The sequence below is a fragment of the Chamaea fasciata genome, unplaced genomic scaffold, assembly GCF_029207755.1.
Source record: "Chamaea fasciata isolate MVZ Bird 193981 ecotype frontalis unplaced genomic scaffold, bChaFas1.0.hap1 SCAF_3, whole genome shotgun sequence".
Lineage (NCBI taxonomy): Eukaryota > Metazoa > Chordata > Aves > Passeriformes > Sylviidae > Chamaea > Chamaea fasciata.
In genome coordinates, this window is record NW_027094088.1 from 65,117,170 (window position 1) to 65,139,492 (window position 22,323).

Here is a 22,323-nt window from a genome sequence, read left to right on the forward strand (position 1 = left end):
CTGCTCCAGTGGCTGCCAAACAGAGGAAGGGAGGGGAAAAGCCCAGCTGCATGAGAGATCCTGGCTAAAGCCCCGGTGTGGCCTAAATCTGCCACCTTCGGCCACTTCCCGGGGAAGAACCAGCATGCCCTCTGCAGACCTGGGAAAATGTTAACTCTTTCCTTGCACAGATGAAACTTGCAAAACACTAACCGTTCTCTGAGTGAGAGAAGAGCCATGTAAAAGAGACACTATGAAGATATCAGGGTCAGTTAGGAAGAATAGCATCTTAGATGAGGAGATGAGAAGATGCCTTGGTTTTGGGCTGAAAGTCTTTTGTGAGACATGGTAACAGACTACAATATGCTAGAATATCCCTTTAAACCGTGGGAGAATATGCATTGGGGAGATGATGAGAGTATCCAGATTGTAGATTTGAGCAAAGGTATTTGTAATGGACTAAGTAAATATTGAAGCAACTGTGATGTTATGAAAAGCTTGAACACAGGAAGATAGAGAGACAGTGATATGAAGCCCTCTGCCCCCAGGGAAAAAGAAGACCTCTGTTTCTTGAGATGAAGATGATTTTAGAGACAGGTGAAGAAACACTTTTGCTTTTGGAACTGTTCATCTTTACAATGATACCCCAATGAACTTCACAGCCCATATGCAGCTGCAGGAAAGGCTGCATGATATGGGAGGGATTTCACAACTGTAGACTTCTCTGGGTGGCCATTTTTGTGAGAGTTAAAAGCCACAAGCAGATTGTTCTTTCTTGTAGAGAGTTCCGTGGTAAACTAAAAGAGACTTCTCCCTCTAAAAGGATTAATGAAAGTATTTTATAAGTGATATTGTCCTAGAGTTTTGCCATTATATGTTGTCTGTGAGAAAGAAAAGAAGTTGCTGGGGGAGAGGGAAGTGTTTTGAAGGTTTTCTTCTGATTCTTATTAATTTTTTCTCTCTTATAGTTTTGTTAATAAACCTGTCTTTATACCTTTTAAGTTTTGAGCCTGCTTTGCTTTTCTGCTAATCCTATCTCACAGCAGAAAAAGAGTAAATAATTCTAATAGGCACTCAGACCAGTCCGCTAATTTTGGGAAACAGAAATTGGCAAACAAGAAACCACTACACAGAGGCAGTCAGATGGGAGAACTTCAGCCCCCTTGGTCAGAAGTTACAGCTTAGCAGAGAAAACCAACTTCAAACTGACATCATTAAGTAAGATCAATGACAATTATGATGAGCAGTGAGATACTGCACAAACCCACAATGTGCCCCAATGCATTGAGCAGCTGTAAGGGATCCCTCACCTGGCATACCTGTCACACAGTATTTCTGCAGCTATTAGAGACTAGCATACTAGAAAATCATCCAAAGATTATTATAAGGAAATGGCAAAAGCTGAAAGCAGCTCTTCTTAAAGTTATCAAGTTAATAATTCTTTTATTCCAAAAAATCCCAAGGAATCTAAATCAACAAATGTTATTCTTTCAGGGCACATTCACAGATGGAAGCTATAGAGGCTATGCAAAAAAGAATTAACTAATAAATATGGTTAGTTAAAACTTCTCATTTACTTTATATTCATAATATTTAAAGATGGTCAAATTTATTCTTCTTTCACTTGTTCTTTTTGAAGACTCCAGAGTCAAATGCCAACCTCTAAGAGATGAGTATATTATCAGCAGGTTTGTAAACACTGTTCTTCAGTAAGCCTGTAAAATGCCTGACTGATTTTAGCAGTGTGATGTGTACGACTAAATATGCAACAGTAAAAATCAAATGATGAACAAATGCACACTTACGTTGTGCGGCATCTAATATGTAAATGCATTTATTAACTGGACTCTATAATCTGCTAATAGCGTGCAGTTATTAATGATGCAATCACCAGGAAAAAATAGGCCTATGAATCCATTAGATAACAGTCTGTAAAATAATTAGCTGCTTCAGAGCATTTCAAATTAATGCACTCAAACTCCTTTAAAATCTTACCCCCCCCCAAAAAAAAAACCAAAAACCCCACCAAAAAAAAGGGGAAAAAACCCCCAAAACAAACAGCCCCCCCAACAACCAAACAAAACCCAAACCTGAATCTCTGTGTGCCTAAGAGTATATATTTGCCACAGCTTTATTTAATTGAAGGAATGAAGTGAGATATATTCATTCCATTAGAAAAATGTACCAAATATATTCCTCACCCACATCTTAAGATGATTGAAAAGTGTCATTTTGGAAAGTGTGGTTTTTCAGACACATTTTTTATCCACCACTCTGGACCACTGGTAAGCTGCAAGTGTAAAGTGGTGCCACAGCAGCTATACAGACCTGGGAAGAACTGGTGACAAAGCGTTCAGCTGGGCTGATTTGAACCTAATCAAGTGTAAAGGATCTGTATCAGTAACAGGGGTACAGGCTATGCCTATAAGCCTGTTTAAATGCCTGCCTACCCCGGAAAACCCTCCTTTCTATAATGCCTGGCTACAAGGGAATAAAGTCTCACTACATATCCACAACAAAGCAAGACACAGAGCAGATATTGACCTTAATTGTCAAAAAAATTGCACTAGTGAGGAGAGTGAAAAGGTCACTGGGGCATTACATGCTTTCCTTGTGGTTCTCCTAATCAATCTAATGGAAATACAGTATGAACAAGTTCAGGATGTACATTTTTTTTCAAGGCAGCACCTGGAAAAGTGATGTAATTTTCTCTTTGTAATTACAGCACCTGCACTGCAGACTGATAAAAGTTACAACATCAAGCGCTGAACTACAGCGAACCTTGTGATTTATGTTCTCATCTGAATACCAGAAACTGCATAAGCATGTAATCATCTGTCTGCATTGGAGAAACACATGACAGGGGGCAGAAGTGGAGAAAAGAAGGGGTTTAAGGGCAGGAGCACATATCACCCATCAGAGCCTTTCTCCTACTAAGGCAAAAACAAATTTCCTGATGGATTTGAGTGGTAGTATCTGGAGCACTAAAAGAAATAACAATCAGAATCTCCATCCTACAACCTGGATTTATCCTCTGTGGCTTATGCTAAAATCTAAGAAGACTGTACTTTGAAAGCTTCCTTTGCCACTGCTTATATGAAAATTACTATAAAGATGTTGCGATCAAGAGACAGGTAAAGTTGTTTATTCTCATAACTTGTTTTTACTGCAAATGTTCTTGTTCTGTGCAGAGAACACATAGCTTTGTTTTCTGTAGAGCTCAAACTGATTTCTTGTACATGTCAAGAATCTGCTCCAAGCCAGGAATGCTTTCAGGTGGACTATATGAGAAAGATGACAAAAGTCTCATGATACAGCAGACTGTTTCAAATATTAGGTTTTAAAGCACTAGTGTACTCCTGGCACTCTTCTATCGTGAGCTGGGAAAGTACCAGTATTCATCAAAACACAGCAGGAGCCAGGTCTAAAGCCAGGTACCTGACATTTAATCTGCCAATAAAATGCTGCTGGTGCACAGTGTTTAGGGCAGCCAGGTTAGCCGATAAAGAGCCCTTTTCATCCTCTGCTGTCTGTAATTACTGCATTCCTGTCAGGAGCAAGCAGAGCAGCCCCTGTCCTGCACATGCAGCAGTGCAAATAGCACAGGGTAAATTTAGCAAAGAAAATCCAGTTTAAAAGGAATCACCTACATCAGAAAACCTATTAAGGAAAACAGGTTATTGCTACAGACCAACAAACATCACACCTACTTAAGTGCATCTCTTCATAGCCAGTAATTCAAATCTTTAGCAAAGCAGTTGCTTAATAACACCTGCCAGCAGACATAGAAAAGGGAATGAGAAGGCAGAAAACAGCACACAAACAGAGAGTCTGGCTATGCTCCAAATGTGGTATATGAGGAGGATTCTGGCTCTGCTTTCTGAGATGACCACTGCACACCTTCTCCTGCTTTCTCCAGTGTACAAGGTTGGCTGCAGAAGTGAGCTTTGATGAGCCAAGACAGACAGCAAGAGACTTAAAAATGAAAGCACAGAATATGCTTTCTGTGAAAGGGGAAAAAAAGAAAGACACAACATTCAAGAATTTCATCAGTCTTTTACAGCCCTGCACTCTAGAAACAAGAAAGACAGAATTAGTCTACTGCAACCAAGAGAAACCAAGTGTAGAATAACCATATATGTCTAAATTAATTTTAGTAATTTTTGGACCACTGAATACAGGAGCTTTCAAGGACATAATGAAATGACAGCATTCAACTTATCAGTGTCACTGCTCTTTGCAAGAGAGACCCAGAAATCTGCTTCTGAACTATGCAGTAAAACATGAGTCACTTGAGATGCTAACGTGAGAGCTCAAGGAACTGTGGAGAAACCAGTCTAAAGAATTATACGATAGGCATCACCTTGCGTAGTGGGCAGAAATCTATGGCACAAAAACATGTGGAATGTGCCAGTAGTGTAAATCTGGTAAGCTAAAAGATCTAGTTGATCAGCACACTAAAAAGGTGTCTGTTGATTCACTTGTGAATCCTTTTAATAGAATACAAAGAAAACTCATAATGTTACGTCCAGGGAAGGTGCCCCCACCCACAAGGCTCACTAAGGCCATCTTCTATATTCTTTCCTATCACCCTCAAGTAAGCTTGAATTCTTGGGTCAGTAAGGCATTATGGATTTCAGTCTTGCAAGATGTCGTGGTAGAAGAGCTGTGCAGGCAGTATTACTCCCCGTCCTGAGAAAATTAGTTTACTAATTAACATCTTTGACAGTTCCTCAAATTCCATTTTAAATCCAGCTAAACTCTTTTTTAGTCTAAAGAGCCAGATGTATTGAGCTCCTGGGACCTAATGCAGTTTGGTAGTCTGCAGACAACTGAAGGCAGACTCCTTGGAGGTGGAGACACAAATGTATCACCTGCCTTTTTTCATGAAGACATACATCACAACTTCACCAATTTTAAATTCAAGGAAGACTGGGTAGTAGGAAAGGAAAAAGATGACCTAAGAAGGAAGGCAGGCAAACAAACAAATGAATATTTTAAACCTTACAGAGAATATGTGCTCAAGTATCCTCACATCACATGAAAATTCTTTCTTCAATGCCCTTGTATCATTTTCATGAAAATTTCTTCTGCCTCTCAGTTACCATCCCAAGTAATAACCTGAAGAGCAATCCCTGTAGGCTTTCCATCAAAGCACCACACTCAAGTACTTTTTCCTCCAGTTGACAACATGAGTGACAAGAACAGTAGCAGGCTCTGCATGTATCAGTAATTTGATTCCTGAGGAGCCAGCAATTCATCACACAACACTTTGGCTTAGCCCCCCACAAAAAGCTGCATAATCTATTTCTGTGACACCTCATGCTGAACAGCTTAGCACAGGTTCCAACATAGCACCAGTTGTCTTTGCCAACTTCCATCACACTTAGCATTTTATGGATGCTCCTCTGAAAGCAATCAGTAAAAAAAAAAATGTGATAAATAGGTAAGGAATCTCAATACAGTAATCAGGGACAAAAAAACTCAGTGTAAGTCATACCTGTGGCCTTCAGGAAGATGTAGCTTCTCAAAAGAAGTTATTTTAAGCGTGTAGCCAATGGGAGTCAGGAGTTTATAAGGTCATGCAGAATCTGCCACCAGCAGAATACACGCTTTTATGCAAAGAAAAATTGATACTGCCTTAGAATGCAATATATGAAAAAACTGCTTGGTAATGGATGGGCCCTGAGAATTAGAAGGCAGAGCGAGAAATTTGTCGCCTGGAGAAGGCCAAAACTGGAAATGCTCTGCTGCTTTTAAAGAGAATGACAAATCTCACAAGGATGAGCACCATCACCTGCTCTAGCGCTCTGCTGTTCTTAACATGAAAACTAATTCTGCACTAGGTCCACTGATAAAAAGAATACCTTGCAAAGACATTATTCAACTCCTTTACATGCTTATTTACTTCTAGCTAGTCTACAGGAAAGACCATTATAAAGATGATAAATAAAAAAATTCAAAACTTAGGAGCAACATCGTGAGTTGGATATCAATCCTTTGCAACTTTAACAATGCATACTTTCTGTTCTCAAGGATTTCACAATGGAAACTTGACATTTTCTTGATAAAGGAAAGATTTTTTTTTTTTTTACTTTCCTTTAATTCCTTTATGATAGTAATGGAAATATACACTACATATAGAAAAAAGAGTTTTGAGGAAGTCTTAGCAGAATCAGAACCTTGATTTCTACTTTTTTTTTTTTTAATCACTATGCCACTTTCGCTGTTTCATTGGCAAAAAGAACATTTTATATACAACTAGTCAAGAGGATGCTTCTAAGTTGTCACTGGAGTTCCTCCATCACGATCCATCAGTTTTAGCAGATAATCTCTATTTGCATCACAGCTTCCCTGCAGCTTGGCTGATTTTGTCAGGCATGTGACAGAGAATTCATTTATGCACATTTTTATGTAAAGTGGTATCTGTGTACCAATTTAAAGCTTAAGGAACAGAAGTGTCCTATAACTTAGCAGGTAACAGTCCCACCATCTATGTTCACACAGATGAAAGTGGGAATTCAAAATTATCTCTCTGACACAGTGTGAGAACGGAAGTTTTCTGTTCCAGCTGATCTATTGCTAATTTTTTTCTCTTTCAATTTCATCAGAGTGATTGGACTAAAAATGCAAATCAGACTTTCATTAATACTTTCAGTAGGCATGGCATTTACAAAGCAATTTCCATTAGGGGCTCCTAGTCATGTACTGATAATTTCAAAAATAAATCCATTTCAGATTTAAAATTTCCATGGTCCATTTCTTCTCAGTGCTGTATGCCTTATTTGAAAATCTGAAGAGAGAAACTGTAAAGTTAAGACGGGGAAAGTTTTTTTTAAGTCTTTAATACTTGCTAAATAAACGATAACCATATTTTCAAGCTATCAGTCTTCTGATTTCTGACGCTCAACATACTGCGGTTTTCTGCTCAAAATCAAGGCTGTTAATCTTGCTACAGTCATGTGACTGAATGAGGAGCAGGAAGCATCCAGACACATCCCCCTCTCCCTCTGCCCTGAGGCTTGTGTTGCCTCCACACACCACTGCCAGCCCCTGCCCAACAACAGTGTCATGGATCCGTCTTCTGGTCCCACCCTGGAAAAGACAAAGGACTGAGTCAAAGACTAACAACTGCACATGCAAAGAGTCCAAACGGTCAAATCACTTGAAAGGATCTGGTTAGTGGCAATTTTATCCCTAAAGTAAGTTATTTAAAAAGGAGTGAGGTCAAATGCTATTTCTTTTTTCCCCAATATTCTACTTATCAAATGCGGAATTGACAACATTGAGTTTGGGGATTTTTACTGATTAGGAGTTAAATAGAAAAGGAAATATTAATAGACTCCCATCAATAGTCCGAAGTGCCAGTAAACTTTTAAACAACTGTTCCACTTCTGATACTAATTCAGCCTTATTATGTATATGTGGTATTTTTGTCTTGCTTTTCTCATTTACTATACATCTTTATATTGTAATATATTTTACACCATTTAAAAATATGTTAAATGAGACAATGTTAACCTTCTTAACACCGTTGCTGGACTCTTACTTTTTGGTGTATAGTGATTTGTCTTTTTGCTTCAGTGTTACATTTGCAGTTTAACACCAGTACTGCTTTGATCCTGAGCAGGTCCATCTCCAGCACCTGTTTCTTGTAGAAACAGCCTGATTTCTGATCATTGACTGATGCTGGGCATTCCTGAGTGAATGAGCCCAGATTGTGAGGAAATTTAAGCACCTAAATTTAAATGTATGTCTTCTTGCACTGGCGCTATTCTCATATAGGTAAACATATACGAGATCAAGACCAAGAGCAGGCAACCTCACTTCATTTTTGTGGAAAATCACAAGCTGACACCAGCATTAACTACTTCTTTCAACATTTTTTCCAGTGAATGATGATTTAAACAATGTTTTCACAAAATCCTTAACAGCCTTGTGGGAACCAATTCATATTTGAAATATGATTTTCTTATTATTTCCAAAATATTTATGAAATTGATTTGAGAATACAGTTAAAAACTAAGCTTATGAAAGCATGCCATAGCAAGTTTGCAATCAAAAGAGCATGTCAGGCATTAAATGAGCATTATATAAAGCAGATGCATCAATTTTAGAAGAAATGTATGGATAAAGTAAAGAAGTACACAGTAGTGTTAGGACAGCATGAAATGCAAATGGTTTACACCAAGAATGTAGAATATAAACTACATTTCTGAGGTTGCACAGGAAAAAAAATAAGAAAGTCTACTGCATTTAAATGGCTAATGAAAAGAACAAAATCAAGACTATTTCAGATAATGGATTCAATTTTTATAGTCATCTGGTGCCCAGCCTGCAGAAGATATGACATTTTATTTCAAAGCCTGAAAATCTTTTCAGGGAAAAGATTATTCTGGGAGGTACTGAAAAACACCTGGAAGACAAAACAGTCATTAGTCACAGCCAGCACAATTTCATGAGGGGAAGTCCTGCTTGTCAAACCTAATTTCCTTCTATGACACGGTAACTCACCTAGTTGATCAAGAGAACCCAGCTGATGTAACCTTTTTGGATTTCATTAAAGCTTTCTATTCTATCTCTCACAGGATGCTTCTGGACAAAATGTCAGGCACACAGCTGGATAAACACATCATGCCATGGGTGAGCAAATGGCTCACAGGTTGGGCACAAAGGGTTATAGGGAATGGGGTGATATCAGATGGGTGGCCTGTCACTAGTGGGGTTCCACAGGGCTCCTGCCTCAGCCCTGTGCTCTTCAACATCTTCATAAATGACTCAGATGGAGGACTGGAAGGGATACTAAATAAGTGAACTGATGGCACTAAATTCGGAGGAGCTGTTGACGCCCTTGAAGGCAGAGAGGCCCTGCGGAGAGACCTCGACAAAGCAGAGAAATGGGCAACCACCAACTGTGTCAAGTTTAAAACAGACAAGTGCTGGATTCTGCACCTGGGATGAGGGAACCCTGGTTGTGTGTTCAGACTGGGGAACAAGATAAGCTTTATAATGAGCTTCATAATGAGATGTATCCCTGCTACCTGCAAGCAACTTTGTTAGTAACATGTATCCCATTTTGAAGAGGGGAGAACCAGGAACAGACACCAAAATGCAAAGAACGAGAGAAACGTCACAGAATCCAGAAAAAACTTTTCAATTGGCAATGCTGCCAATTAGTGTAAAACCAGCAAGTCCTCCTCAGTATCCACAGAGATCCTAAGAGTAGTCTGTATCCTGAGAATGAAGTGAGGAGAGTGACAGTAAGACCAAAAAAGGTGTGAAAGTTCAATAAAAGTGCTCAGTATTTGACACTGGCTGTCAGTCAGGAAGAAGGAGCCTCGCCATTGTCACAAGGGCAGCAACCCCTTCATGGAAATATTGTCCTGTGTAAAGGAGTCAGACTCTTAACAAAGCCATTACTGCCAGCAGAACAACAAAACCAAGAGCCCTCTTGTCACTCCTTGAAGATTTGCAACAAACATATGGACTCGCATTTGTTCACTTGTATTGCGAATCTTACTTGAATATGTAGATTGAGTGTCTCCAGATTTTTATGAAAGGCCATCATTTTAAGCCTAAGAATAAACAATCTGGGCTCTCTTCCAGAAGATTTAAATTATTTATTTTTTGTAAGAAGGAGAGCCTCCTTCAGTAGAAATCAGTCTCAGCCCCCATATCCACAGGCAAACCTTCCAAGAGGAGTTTATGCCAAGCCAAACAACTTTACCCACAATGTTTCCAGGTAATTTACTAGAGAAAATTAGATTTTTTTTGAAATTATATTTAATATCTTCACTGGCTAGAAATCATCCAGCATTGACCAGAGGTTAACAAAAACCAAATCTAAACTGCAATAAAACTTGTGAATCTCTATAAAAAGTGCAGCCATTCTAACCTGTGACTCAATCTCTCCTTTCAAGGAGTATTTCCTGTGGTCTCAAACAGATAACTCATGCCCATGAACAGGGGTCAGACTCAAGGCACTGTTTTTAAAGCAGGACTTTTCCTTGTTTTCACAAGAACTGTTTCAGCCTGACAGGCTTGCAGCCAGCCACATCACAGTGCTTCCTAACAAGCGGCCAGCTTCCTAACAAGTGAGGCGCTGCATCCACAGCTGTTTGGTGCCATGAGCAGGGCTGGTGGCTGGAACAAAACTCCTACAATTTAAGTTGATACCTGCTTCTAAATTACAATTTTCAGATCCACATGATGTGACTCAAAGATTACTTGCTAAGGTATTATCAACCAGAAGTGCACACAGCCGCAGATCTAAGAATTGTGTGAGACACAATTATCCTCTACACATAAGGGTGGTTAACTACTTGTAAGGCCACCCTTCCACTAGGTATCCTCCTTGACTCTGCCAATAAAAGTACCAGGCAATAAAGCTTCTGAAAACCTGCATGTTGCTTAAAGTCCCATTATCAGAAATAAATTTATTTTACTTAAAAATCTGCATAATGTCCTTCTCTGTTTAAATTCTTTCCAGCATTGGAAAGGTGCTTGACACTACAAGCCCTTAGCAATTTTGAAAGACTACTCAGAAATGCTAGTGCATCATGTATTTCTGTGGCATTAATTTCAACAATTTTACCAGTAACCCAGTAAAACGCTTGAAAGCAAAGTTTTTTGGGGCTTGTGTTTTACTGGGTTTTTTCACATAGACTTGTCCCCTTTTTTTGTTTTTGACAAAGCCACAATCTGACCAACTGTTGCTTTAATCCTTTTACCAGTGTCTCCTCCCATAGCTGCTGACACCCTCTGACTTTGCTTACGAAAGTATGTTGCTAGCTTGCTGTATGTGAAAAAGTTAGAGGATGAACACCTTTATTAAAAGGGGAGACTATTTGTTCTTTCAGTGAAAGTAGAAAAAAAAAAATTCGAACCACCTTCCACAAAAAGTAATCCAGAACAGCACTAACATTATTAACATTGAGAATTAACATTGAGAAAACTTGAAGAAAGATAAAGAAAAATGTATAAAGGCCTGGATATTAGAAGAAAATTAAAAAGTTATTTTCTTTTCCCTCTTCCTACTACTCTACAGTATGTGTATCATTAAGTATAGTAAGTGCCTCATGATAAGAGTCCATGAATCTTGCACACAAGATACTCCAATATACATAAAGTAAAGAAATAATTGAATGCACTTATAGGAAAATGTGGAAAGTGACTGTGAACCATGGGATTTTTGGGGGGAGCAATATGTTCTCCCCTTTTTTGACAACACAGTTATTGCATGAAAACATCTACATAAACTGCAATCATATTTCCAATAAACAGAGAGAAGACAGACATCACTGGGTCGAAGAGTATAAATTAGCTTTACACAGTCTAAGCTGTAAAGCTGAAAAGCCAAACGCTTAACATCATGTCTCCCCAAAGCAACATTTAGTTCATCGTTCCCATCTTCATTTGCTAGCTCCATATGCTGGCTCTCACTTTCCAGATTTCTCACGTTCACCACTTCATGAGCAACGTCTATAAGCACACACTAAAATCAAACTGAAGAAAAACCCTAAGTTGCTGCATTTATGGAGCTACTTCTGCCCAAATGCGAGACTAAGTGATTGCTTTGAAACTCAGAGATGCAATGGAAAGGCAGGAGAGCTGAGATGGGTGGCCCTCCACTTAGGGAACACAGGTCAGCATCTAACCAGTGACAACACAGCAACTTCTTCCAAGGTATGGGGTGACCTTCCCATCCTTGCACACTACATGGTACGTGGGAGAAACCTGTGTCAGCTGCAAAGCTCACACCTGGCAAAAATACTTCCCAATCTGACAAAAAAAGAAAATGAAGAACTTTCCTACTAACTCAGATTCTTGTGGTTTTCAGAACAAACCAATGAAACCACAATGGTGAGGATATTTTAAGAGGCTGATTTGTCACTAGTGTCTTTATTTTATTTGGAAGCAAAAAGACACAAGGATCTCCTCAAAGTTTTTGAGTCCGTGTATGAAGTGACTTTCTGATTTTCATTGATCTTCAGTTTCATCCAGGTTCCTGAATTACCTCCAAAGTTTTAAAGTGTACTTGGAAGACAGAAGAGATTGTATCAGTTTAAAAAGATTGTCTCAGTTTCAATAATTCCTCTTTTTTACAGTTTCATCCTAAATAAACAAGACACTTAAGTCTTTATGTTGAATAGGAAGATCCCACCCACCAACCCACTAAAATGAAGTCTGAGATGCTACAGCAAATAAGCCTGTCTAGTAGCTGCATGAAATAAGACTGTATCCCGGATGGTTGGGTTTGCCTGATATTGGATTGCTGCTTACAGAAGGACTCTTAGAAGCAGAGTGACAACACCTACCTGTCATTTTTCATTTAAAGAAAGTGATTAGGCAGAAACTTCTTTAATCCAAAAGCTGCTTCAGAACTCATCACAATTCCACAAATGCTTTCTTCACCTAATTCTGGCATGTTCTACTTTATTATTTATGGGCATCAATGCCCTCTTTAAGTGTTTTATCAATTGAAAGTCCAAGCAGTCATAAAGGAAACTCTGATTTTGATTTGTGTGTTGTGGAAGTCACCAGTTTTCATTTTTATTTCAGCTGTTTGACTTAGTGACAAATAAGGCATCGTTCTGTGAGAAATGCATTAAAATAAAAACTTGCTTAAAAATACAAGACTCCAAATTCAGTACCTGTAGCATACTGCAATAAAATGAAGTGACTGTAATGGCAGGGAGGGGGGAAAAAACCCACCACCAAAAACACAAAGAACAAAAAAGCCAACTTCGTGTAAGAGAAGCAAACTTTGAGAAAAATGCTTTAGATCTGTACCATAAGATTAAAGATCTGCAGTGAACCTAGCTGCCACAGTAATCACACACACCAAACTCATGTATCACCGCAGGCAAAGGAGGACCAGCACTGCTATTTAAGCATGGACAGCTGAACACCAAAGGCCTGCATTTGAACAGTGTCTGTTCGGCTTCCTTATTTCGCATTATCGGGGGTACATTATCAGGGCTGCTTCAGCACGTTATGCAGCATCCCTTTCCACCCCCCAGCCCTGTTAGAAAAGGGGAAAGGGCAACTAGCACTGCTATCACAATCCAAGGAGTACAACCATGAACCACCATGCTCCAGATCAGTGTTGTTACGTGAAAGTTTACCAAATCTGACTCAGCCATAAGGGCAGCCTTAGACCTAAGGTAAGTACAAAACTATGTTCTCTAAATAACTCACCCTCAGAATAGTTTCTCCCCCACCTTTGCCTTTTTATTAATTCCCTTTCATTAAATTTCTCTTTACAAGCTGTAGTTCTGGCTGCAAGAGTAAATATATCCAGTATAATACTACACGTGGATGAGGGATGCTACAGATTCCTAGGGGCCCTTCGCTACAGCATCTTGCTTGAGGTACTGCTGTAGACAACCCTAAAGATTCAGGGGACTTGTTCAAATTAGTCCCAGTCGCACAAAGTAACATTATGGCTCATGCAGTAATTAAACAGAATAGAATTCAGTTCAGCAGGGATCTAAAATTCTCACAATTTTGAAGATGTCCATGCAAACACAAGTGTAACACATGCACTGAACACATGCCAAGGAGAAGGAAAGGTCCCCCTTGGATGGTGCGGGTAAAACTTGCACAGCTGCAAACCTGACACTCACAGTGGTACAAAGGCAAAGCAGCAGCACACTGATCAACCAACAAAGCAAACTAGACTTTCCTTCCCCCTAAAACTTCAAGGGAGTGATGGAGCACTACTGCAACCTTGGCGGCTCTCCTAAAAACACAAGCAGCAGCCTCTCAGCATCCAGGATTGTGTTGGCAGCAGTGTGGCCACCAGCCAAACGCCTGAGAGCGAGGAGCCCCTGCCTGGGCACAGGATGGAGTGTGAGGGACCACCTTCTGTCCTCTATTACAGCATTAACTCACCTTAGAAATGGGAGTGAAGGGCAGGCAGGATATTGACAGCACAACTGAAAATGTTCATCTACCAAGCTAATAATATTCTTAATATTCTCATTTCCAACCTTTTTTCCTTTTTTTTTTTAAATCTGTCACAACAGCACAATCATCCTTGAGAATCTTTTGCCTTATGAACTCTACAAATTATTTTTAACACTTATTATCTACAAAAGCAAAAAGATTCCTTCATGTCTATTTGCATATTCTTTTAAAGTGATAAAACCTTTCTTAACAGGCCTTTAACAGACTATAAATGGAAAAGACAGTGAGACTTAAGTAGTAGCTATTACTCTTTCCTAAAGCATCTGGACCCTATTTGTTAAGTAAAAAGTCATTCCAAGAAAGGGATTTGAGGGGGAACAACAAGGAACTCCAAAACACTACTTATGCTTTTCATTTGTTGAAAAATAACAGGGGTAGCTGAAGATCCAATTAGCTGTTCTAAGTTCCCAGCTTTATTTCCCTTGGTTCTGAGAACATTTGGCTAAGTTTTTAAGGATTTTCCTACAGGAGGCAAACTTTTCATATGAATATTGGACTGCTTATATCCCCACTGCTGAAGTAATACAGCAAGGCATTGCAAGGTTCAATATCCCCTCCATGGCTGAGCTGAATTCCTGTTAGATATTTAAAAGAGAAAAACCAAGGGAATAAAATGAGAACATGTACTAACAATCCTAACAGGAGTCAGCAGATGGATTAGCTTCACAAGGTGGGACTAGTGTACAACACTGAAAAGATGAAGCATCTTGTTCTCCAGCCTTGAAAATACCTTTCAAGACGACATGACAGAAGCTGTGATGATAATTTCTCTTTTGTATGTGTGTATATATGAATACAGGAAAAGCCAAAGGGACAGGGTTTTCTAGATGACCTGAAAACATTTCCAAACCTTGTGCAGGAAGACAGCCTAAAAACAAAGCAAGAAATAGGGAACTAAGGACTAACTGAATGAGACAGCAATACAGGAAAGACAAAGAAAAAAAAGTAGAAGTTTTTCCTCATTCTCTCAACCTTACAAAAAACATGTCATTTCTCAAGCCCTTTAACATACTCGTATGTATTTCAAAATTATTTATATTGTATCAAAACCCATCTGTCTGCATCAGCTCCATACACCTATATATGCCAAGTCAACAAATGGGGCTTGGTTCACTCAAATTGTTCACTAAATTAAGAAGGCATTTCCAAAACCGGCAACTAAAAGTTGCCCTCAGCAAGTGGTGCTCCCCTGGCTGGGTGCTGCACCCCTGTGTCCCCACTCCTTGCACCCAACCTTAGCTTGGCAAGTAGCACAGGAAGCCGAGGTGGTGGCAGCACACCCTGGCTAACCTCCTGTCCACCTCACTTTCACTCCAGTCAGCTTGTCCTCCTGGCCTGACCCCAAACCCTGCCCATACTGCCATGTCTTCTCTTCCCTCCCAAACCAACTAATATTAGTTTGGCTGGCCATCCCTACATTAAGGAGTAGTTTGAAGAAAAAAGATTTACTTCCCCCTACTGTAAAAATTTTCACAGCAGCTTAACTTCAACTGCAACCTTCCCCACATTAAGAGGCTGTGGCAGTAAATGAAAGGCTGTGCATGCTTGTGGTCCTGTTACAGGCAGCAATACTCCACACCCTCTGGAGTTTTGGGCTATAAAGAAACAATTACTACCTTTGATCATGTTGAATGACTCTCAGGATAATAAACAGAAGTCACTGCTAGAAATATCAAAGGAACTTCCTTACTATTTACTGTCCATATAAATGTATAATGGAAACTGTTCCAAGACCAGGAGGATATAAGTGCTTCTGCTGTAGAGACAAAAAGTCAAAATTTCTTAAAAAAGAAAACCCCAAAGACAAAAAAAAAACAACTGAGAGTGAGATACAAAGAGAAGGCCTTCAAGAGTAATTCAGAGCAAAACCTTAAATCAAAGCATGACTTCACCTTATATTCCATGCAGGAGCTGCAGCCATAAGGGGTGACTCTGCTCCTTCCTCTCGCCCTCCTTCCTGCCCCTGAACCCAGCCCTCTCACAGCTGTGAAACAGCTCAGACCCCACCAGCTCACCCAGCTGAACCCTATGCAGCAAGGCAGGGAGCAGATTATTTTCGTTGGGCACCTGCTTGCTCCAAAATACTCTGTAATACACAGCTGATAGATTTACAGTCAAAAGATTGTACAAAGACTGTACCTAACAAAATATTTCTCCGTTAAGTGTTTAACATTTTTGTTAAAAAGTTGTCAGAGAAAAATATTTAAACAACTACTTGGTTTTGCTTTGAAATGAGAAACTTGAAAACAAATCTTCTCCCACAGTTTTGGTTTCTGTGAATCAGCAATTTCAGGCAGAAAAAAACTCTGGCTGGAAAATTCCTGACAAAGTTTATTTCAATTGTGCAGCCATGCAGTTAGTGGCTGCACCAATACTTTATCTGAACTGCAGTGCCCAATTTGTTTTATAGTTTCTTCAGCCACATGCTGAGAGGTTTGATAATTTATTACTTGAGCAAAACCCTACTGAGTTACGAGTAAGGATTAAGTGGTATTTCAGCATCCTCAGTTGCCAAGGTTACTGTTGTCTTTGCTGTCAGAACTGGAGAGCAGTTGAAGCACTCTCTCCATACCCCAAACCAATCCAAAACAAATCTTGCCAAATAAATGAAATGCATCAGTGATCCATGGATAAGCACATGCTTCTCCGACATAGAACCATCTCTTCAGTGCTCCTTGCCCCAGTATGAACAAATCTAATTCTAATCAAGTGCCGGTGTCATGAGGCAGCAGAACTTAGTCAAGCAATGAAGTGGAGAAAATTAGTTGTATTAACAACTAATGTACACATGAGTTTCATATAATCCAGCACAAACTAGAACTGAAAGGGCACTGGAGCAGAAAAAACAATGTTGATGTCTGACCTGGCATATTTAAACAAAGAGAACTACTTTACTGATCCCCATACTCTATTATTATTGTATTAAGAAAGTAGAGAAAAGCAAGCCAAAAAAATAGCACGAGGTAGAAAAACAGTGTCTCATATGGCCTTTTTGTGTGCAAAGCCTTGAAAACTTCTATTAAGATCCCCAAATCAATACACTATTATTGACAGCATAGTCTTGGCAGTTTTATGCTCTTTGGGCTCTCACTGAATGAGACCACAGACTAAATCAACTTTTCCATTACTGGCTCTTTAATACTTAGGATTTTTTATCTAAGAACACTTGTCTGTATCTTAAAAATCCCAGATACTATCTACTACCTTTTATATTGCCTTGGCTGACATATTCTGCAACAGTAAACAGAAATGGCGAGGCTCAGCAAGTCGACAGCTAATGACATACAAGTAAAATGCAGAAGAGAAGCAGCACACTGTGCTCCTCTGCTGCCCCAGGAATGCCTGAAAGCAGAGCAGCAGCCCTCCCTGCTCCCTAAATACACATCCTATTTGTACAGAGAGGAAAGTTAGCCATCAGACAAGGTTGATGAGGTTCAGAGAAAGCACAGAACACAGCATCTTCTATGCACCATGTATACAGCAATCCAATCTTGAAGAAAAACAGGAAGAGGGTTTCAGCAATGAAAGAAACTAAGATAAATGTGGCAACTGAGTAGATCTCTTCCAGCAGCTCTATGTAACTTTTGCACGTTGTTGTCTAAGCTAATCTTCCCCAGGATTGGTGCTTAAAACTGTTCTAGCATCACTTCCACTGCTGTAATTAGGACTTCTTTTCCAGGTTATCATTTCTGCTCCTTCAGACTCAGCCAGATCCACTTACATCCACTTAGTAACATGTAACTTATGCCACTTCATCTGTCAGCTCTGCATCCTGCACAGTAACTGACCTGCTCGTGCATTTAAATTGTGCTTGGCTTTCAATTTTTTAGTGCAAGTAGCCACTTGTTCCTTGCTGTGGCTCACACGTCCCTCATATCTACTAAGACTACAACAGCTCCAGCAAAACAACATAAAAAGGGCTGATTTCAAGCCCTTCAGGCAATGAGTACCTTCTGCAGAAGAGCACTGAAGTAACACCACTGGACTAGAATAACGCCACTTCCACATTAGGGCTAACACAAAAAGACTACTGTTGATGATAGGAATGTAATTAGGAGTTTGCAGCATTGCTTATATCACTATTATTTAGAAAAGCCCTCTATACCTGCAGTTTGACTTTTGACACGCTCTGAATTTGAGAATCAGCAGTAACCAAAGGAGGAGTGTCCCAGAGGAGCTCACAAGCATCATATGAAATCAGAGGGTTGTCATTAGCTGATCACACACCAGACCTTGCTGCTGCTGCGAGCTCTGGCAGCCAGCAAGGTATGTTTGAGACCTGGAGCTTTGCAACATGCTGGGAAGGAAGGAGAGGGCAAGGGGAGTTGCGCTCTGAAGGAGTGCTGCAATTTCTGTTCTTGCTTTACACTGCTGTTGAAGATGTGTTGCTACACTGCCAGGCACCCCAGTATGGGCTGGTACCAGGGCAGGTGTCAAATTCCTTCTGGGCCACCTGAGAAGAACACACACGTATCTCTGAGAAGGATTGCAGCTCTTTGTATCTTTTCCAATCCCCTGTTTTTCTGTTTATTGTGATGAAAAAATTGTCAGCATCTGTGGCTTTCTGACGGTATTCATTAAAGGCGATAATTACAAAATCTTCAGAAAGTTCCTGAGCTAAAACTTGATGGAAGCCCACAAATATTCTGCAACCAGAGTTAATGAAAGGTAGGAAGAAAAAAAAAGGGAATAGTCTCCAGGGTAAACAAAAGAACATTCCAGAAATTAGTGAGATAGCCAGACTCATTCTCGCATTTCATTAACCACACACATTGGTAACACAAACACAAGTCGTAACTCCTAGTTGCCTTTAAAATGGAAGTAAATGCTAGATTTCTTTTATGTCGTCTTGCAACTTCTCTGCTTCTGAATTTAATCCTGTCATAGTCAAAGTGTGCCTCATCTTTCCAATATATTGCTTCTGAACTGCCAATTACTCTGACATTGATTTTCTTTTTTTTTTTTCTTTCCACAAATCTAGGCTGGAATTTTACAGGCCTTTACTTGGTATAAGGAATGTTACTTCGGTTTTTATCTTTCTGCACATCAGCCTAGTTCTTTTACTTTACTAATTGATCTGCTTCTACTTTACATCACAGCATACATACATTAAAATAAACTCGTAACAGAAAACAGAAATTGTGAGGGTTTAGTCCTTACAAAGCAGCCTACAGAACAAAAACTCATGTTCTCTAAGGAATACAAGTCTGACAGTTCCAGCGCTATTTTGAATATTTTATTTCTTTTTTCTTCGAGATTTATTTTCTATTCTCTTGACACCCTGCATACACCTCCCAAAAATGTCTTCCCTATAACTTTCAAAATTAGAATAAAAGAAATTATGTTATTTCTTTGAGGTTTTAAACAACCTTTGATCCTATTGGTTATGCAATGTTCACATTTTACTCTGGTGGGATATACAGAATAAGAAATATTATGCCCTCTGCCTGCTTTCCCCAAAGAAAGGATTTGGCACAATAAAAAGGTGGAACAGCAGGACAATGCGACAGCACTCCCCAGATCCTCCTCTGTTTGCCACCTGCATCAGATCAGAAGGGGGAAAAGTTAGGTTTAGAGCAATGAACATTACATGTCCTTTTTTAATTAGAACTTGCTGCTTGACTTTCCAAATGCCTTCTTAGGGATCTTGGGCAAAAGACAGCTATGGGTCGAAGGGATAATGAACCAAGAGAAGGGGCATCTTAGTGGAATAGGGAAACCAACATAAAATACTACTGAAACAGAGACAGGAAACTGTAAGCTTACAGGATTATAGAGTTTGAAATCCTGCTGGGTCTCTCACTGTTTCTAAATCTCCAAGCCACAATGACAGTGTCTTGTTTTTTGTTTGTTTTTTTTTTTTTTAATTTTATAACTGAGTAAATTTATACAAAATCTCCTGTTATCACAGCTTTGTAATAGCTCCCGAAACAGAACACTCATACTGTTTTGGTCCCTCCTGCTCTGATAGATGGGTGGGCACTGCAGAGGAACAACATGTCAGGAAGGCACAATGAGTCCTCCCTGGATTTCACTGGCCACACAGCAAAATCCCAGGATGGAGGTGTAAAGTTCTGCAGTTCAAAAAACCTGGAGGCAAAGCTGGTTTTAATTAAACTGACACACATTAACCATTTATGCAAGATAAGCTGAAACAGTTAGGGCATCTCAAAAAAAGGCCTGCACTTCTTTACTTAAGGCAAATTTAGTAGGAATGATTTTCATAGCACCCTGAAAGCTCAAACTGTTGATAGGAAAGGTGGTTTTCTGGGAAATTGCATGCAAAAGGATAATTATATGACATCTCACCCAATACGACCTTGAGATTCAGGAGCCATGAATCAGTTTAACAGTGCCCTGTTCAGCATTCTTTTTAAAGCTCTTTCTGGTATGTCATATATGGAAAAATTGGCACCTGAACAAGCATCAAAGTCTCCCAAATTGGGGATTAGAGTGAGCTCATCCCATCATGGTAAGAACTAGTCTATGTTCTCAGTGTGACATCTTGCATTAATAGAAGATCATTTTCTCACAATCACCACCATTCATCTGGAGTGCAATGGGGTCTGCACAGAACAACTCCTCATTGAATTGCAGAAAACAGGGGAATAACTGCCGAGTTTTCCCGGTTACGCTATTGATATTTAAGTGCTGTTCTCTGTGGGGACGTAACAGCTTAACTCCAAAGAGGCTGTGACCTATTTCCATGATTACTGCTGCACTAATGAACAAATGGTCTCTAAAAGGATATAGCCACAACACAAAACTCTGGAGAAAGATGGACACCCTCAATAACAGGGTGGGTTAGAAAAAAAAGTAACTCAAAAAAAAGTGTTGCTTTTTTAAATCTGTACTGAACAACAAAGTAGATGTTCGTGTATACAACAATAAAAAAAATACTTTCATATTGATCCTATGTTTTAGCTCTGAATCCTCTTGGCTTTGAAGCTATTCTAGCAGCATCTTAGGTTTGGAGGAGATGAAAGGGTAAAGATCTGAAAACACATATTGTCCACATGCCCAGCTCTACCATGGCTCTAGAGAGCAATAAAAGAAGTCCCTACTAATGTCAAATATATCCTTTTCACATGACAAGGTCTTCAGTGCTGTATCTGTTTCACTAATGAAAGCTTAAATCACAGACAAAAATCTCATTTTCACTGAGAATCTGGCTTTTCATCCTATTTGGCACTAGAGATGTCAGGACTAAAAGGTCAACAAGATCACGGAAGCCTATGAATGAACTTAAAATAGCACTTGAGCTCATTCAGGCTCTGAGACCCTTGTTTTACATGAAACAAGCATCCAACTTTCTTTCTTCATGAAAGCCCAGTTACATGATGCAGTTCTTCTTCATCCTTAAGAAATCATGCTCAGTCTCTCATGGCTGTGGATTGCATTTGAACAGCACTAGGTGGGAACCCAGTTCAGTCATGTATGTGAAAAGCCACTCTCTCTTGAGAACACACATACAGAAAAACTCTTAGATTACTAAAAATTTGCACATTTTACTTGAGGGAGCAGAAGCCTCTGTGCTTCTAACCATGGGCTGGGCTAAACAGCTAACAGACAAGACAATGCTACATGAAAAATTTGCTCAGAACAACAGAAGTGGTTCTACCTCTGTATGTGACAGAGATTAGATGTTCTCCGTAGATGAAGGGTCCTTCATAGGGGTCCTTAAAGATCATTTGCCAGGTGAATGTCACGAAAGTGCAACCAAGTCCAGCTGTGCCCTCCCTAGGGCCTCCCTTCACAACACATGATCTTTAAGGAGCTCGTTGTATCAGTTTCTTTACTTTCCCTATAATTTTGCCATGTAGATTTCCAAAGCAATTTACATCCACAAAATATTTAAAACAATAGACACTAACCATTTAAATATATAACAAAAAATATATTTGACCTTTCTGACTTCAGCCCTGCAGAAGTTAAGTGTCTCACCTAAGATGTGCAACCGTGCATACTCTACAGTTCATGGATAAGACAGGTATCTCCTAGGGGGTTATTAATCTCATGTCTTGCACAGCTGTATCCACCACTACAGAGGGAAATCCTGGTTCCCCGCAGATCTCATTGACTTGACCAGACAGTCAAGGCATTTTAAAAGCCTTTCCTGGGGAAAGCATCACTAGGACTGCTGCATTCCTCAGAATGCTCTGGTCCTGTTGACTCAGTACTTTCCAAAGAAAAAGTAATTTGTAAAAATATAAAACCAGCTCCTCTCACTTAGGCTTTTCTTGACAAGGAACTACATCAGCAAACCTCTACAAATAGTTTTTTCAAGTAAAACAATTTTTAAAAGGGTATTAGAAGTTCAGAGACAATTCCCTCCAGTCACAAATATCAACCACCAGCATCCATTGCTATCTT

The 22,323-nt window shown here is 39.6% G+C and overlaps 1 protein-coding gene across 2 annotated transcripts in view; it reads right to left on the minus strand.

Annotated features, from left to right (window-relative positions):
- The window catches only part of SLC35F1 (solute carrier family 35 member F1), a 232,914-nt gene that overhangs the window by 164,035 nt on the left and 46,556 nt on the right, over positions 1-22,323 (minus strand). Inside the window, exon 1 of one of the 2 annotated variants that reach the window (XM_066179340.1) lies at positions 15,843-15,984. The exons of the other annotated variant lie outside the window; for it this stretch is intronic. Within the exon in view, the coding sequence (XP_066035437.1) occupies positions 15,843-15,871 (29 nt within the window). The 5' untranslated portion in view covers positions 15,872-15,984. Of the gene's footprint in view, positions 1-15,842; positions 15,985-22,323 lie in introns of those variants that run through there. 2 annotated transcript variants of the gene reach the window in all.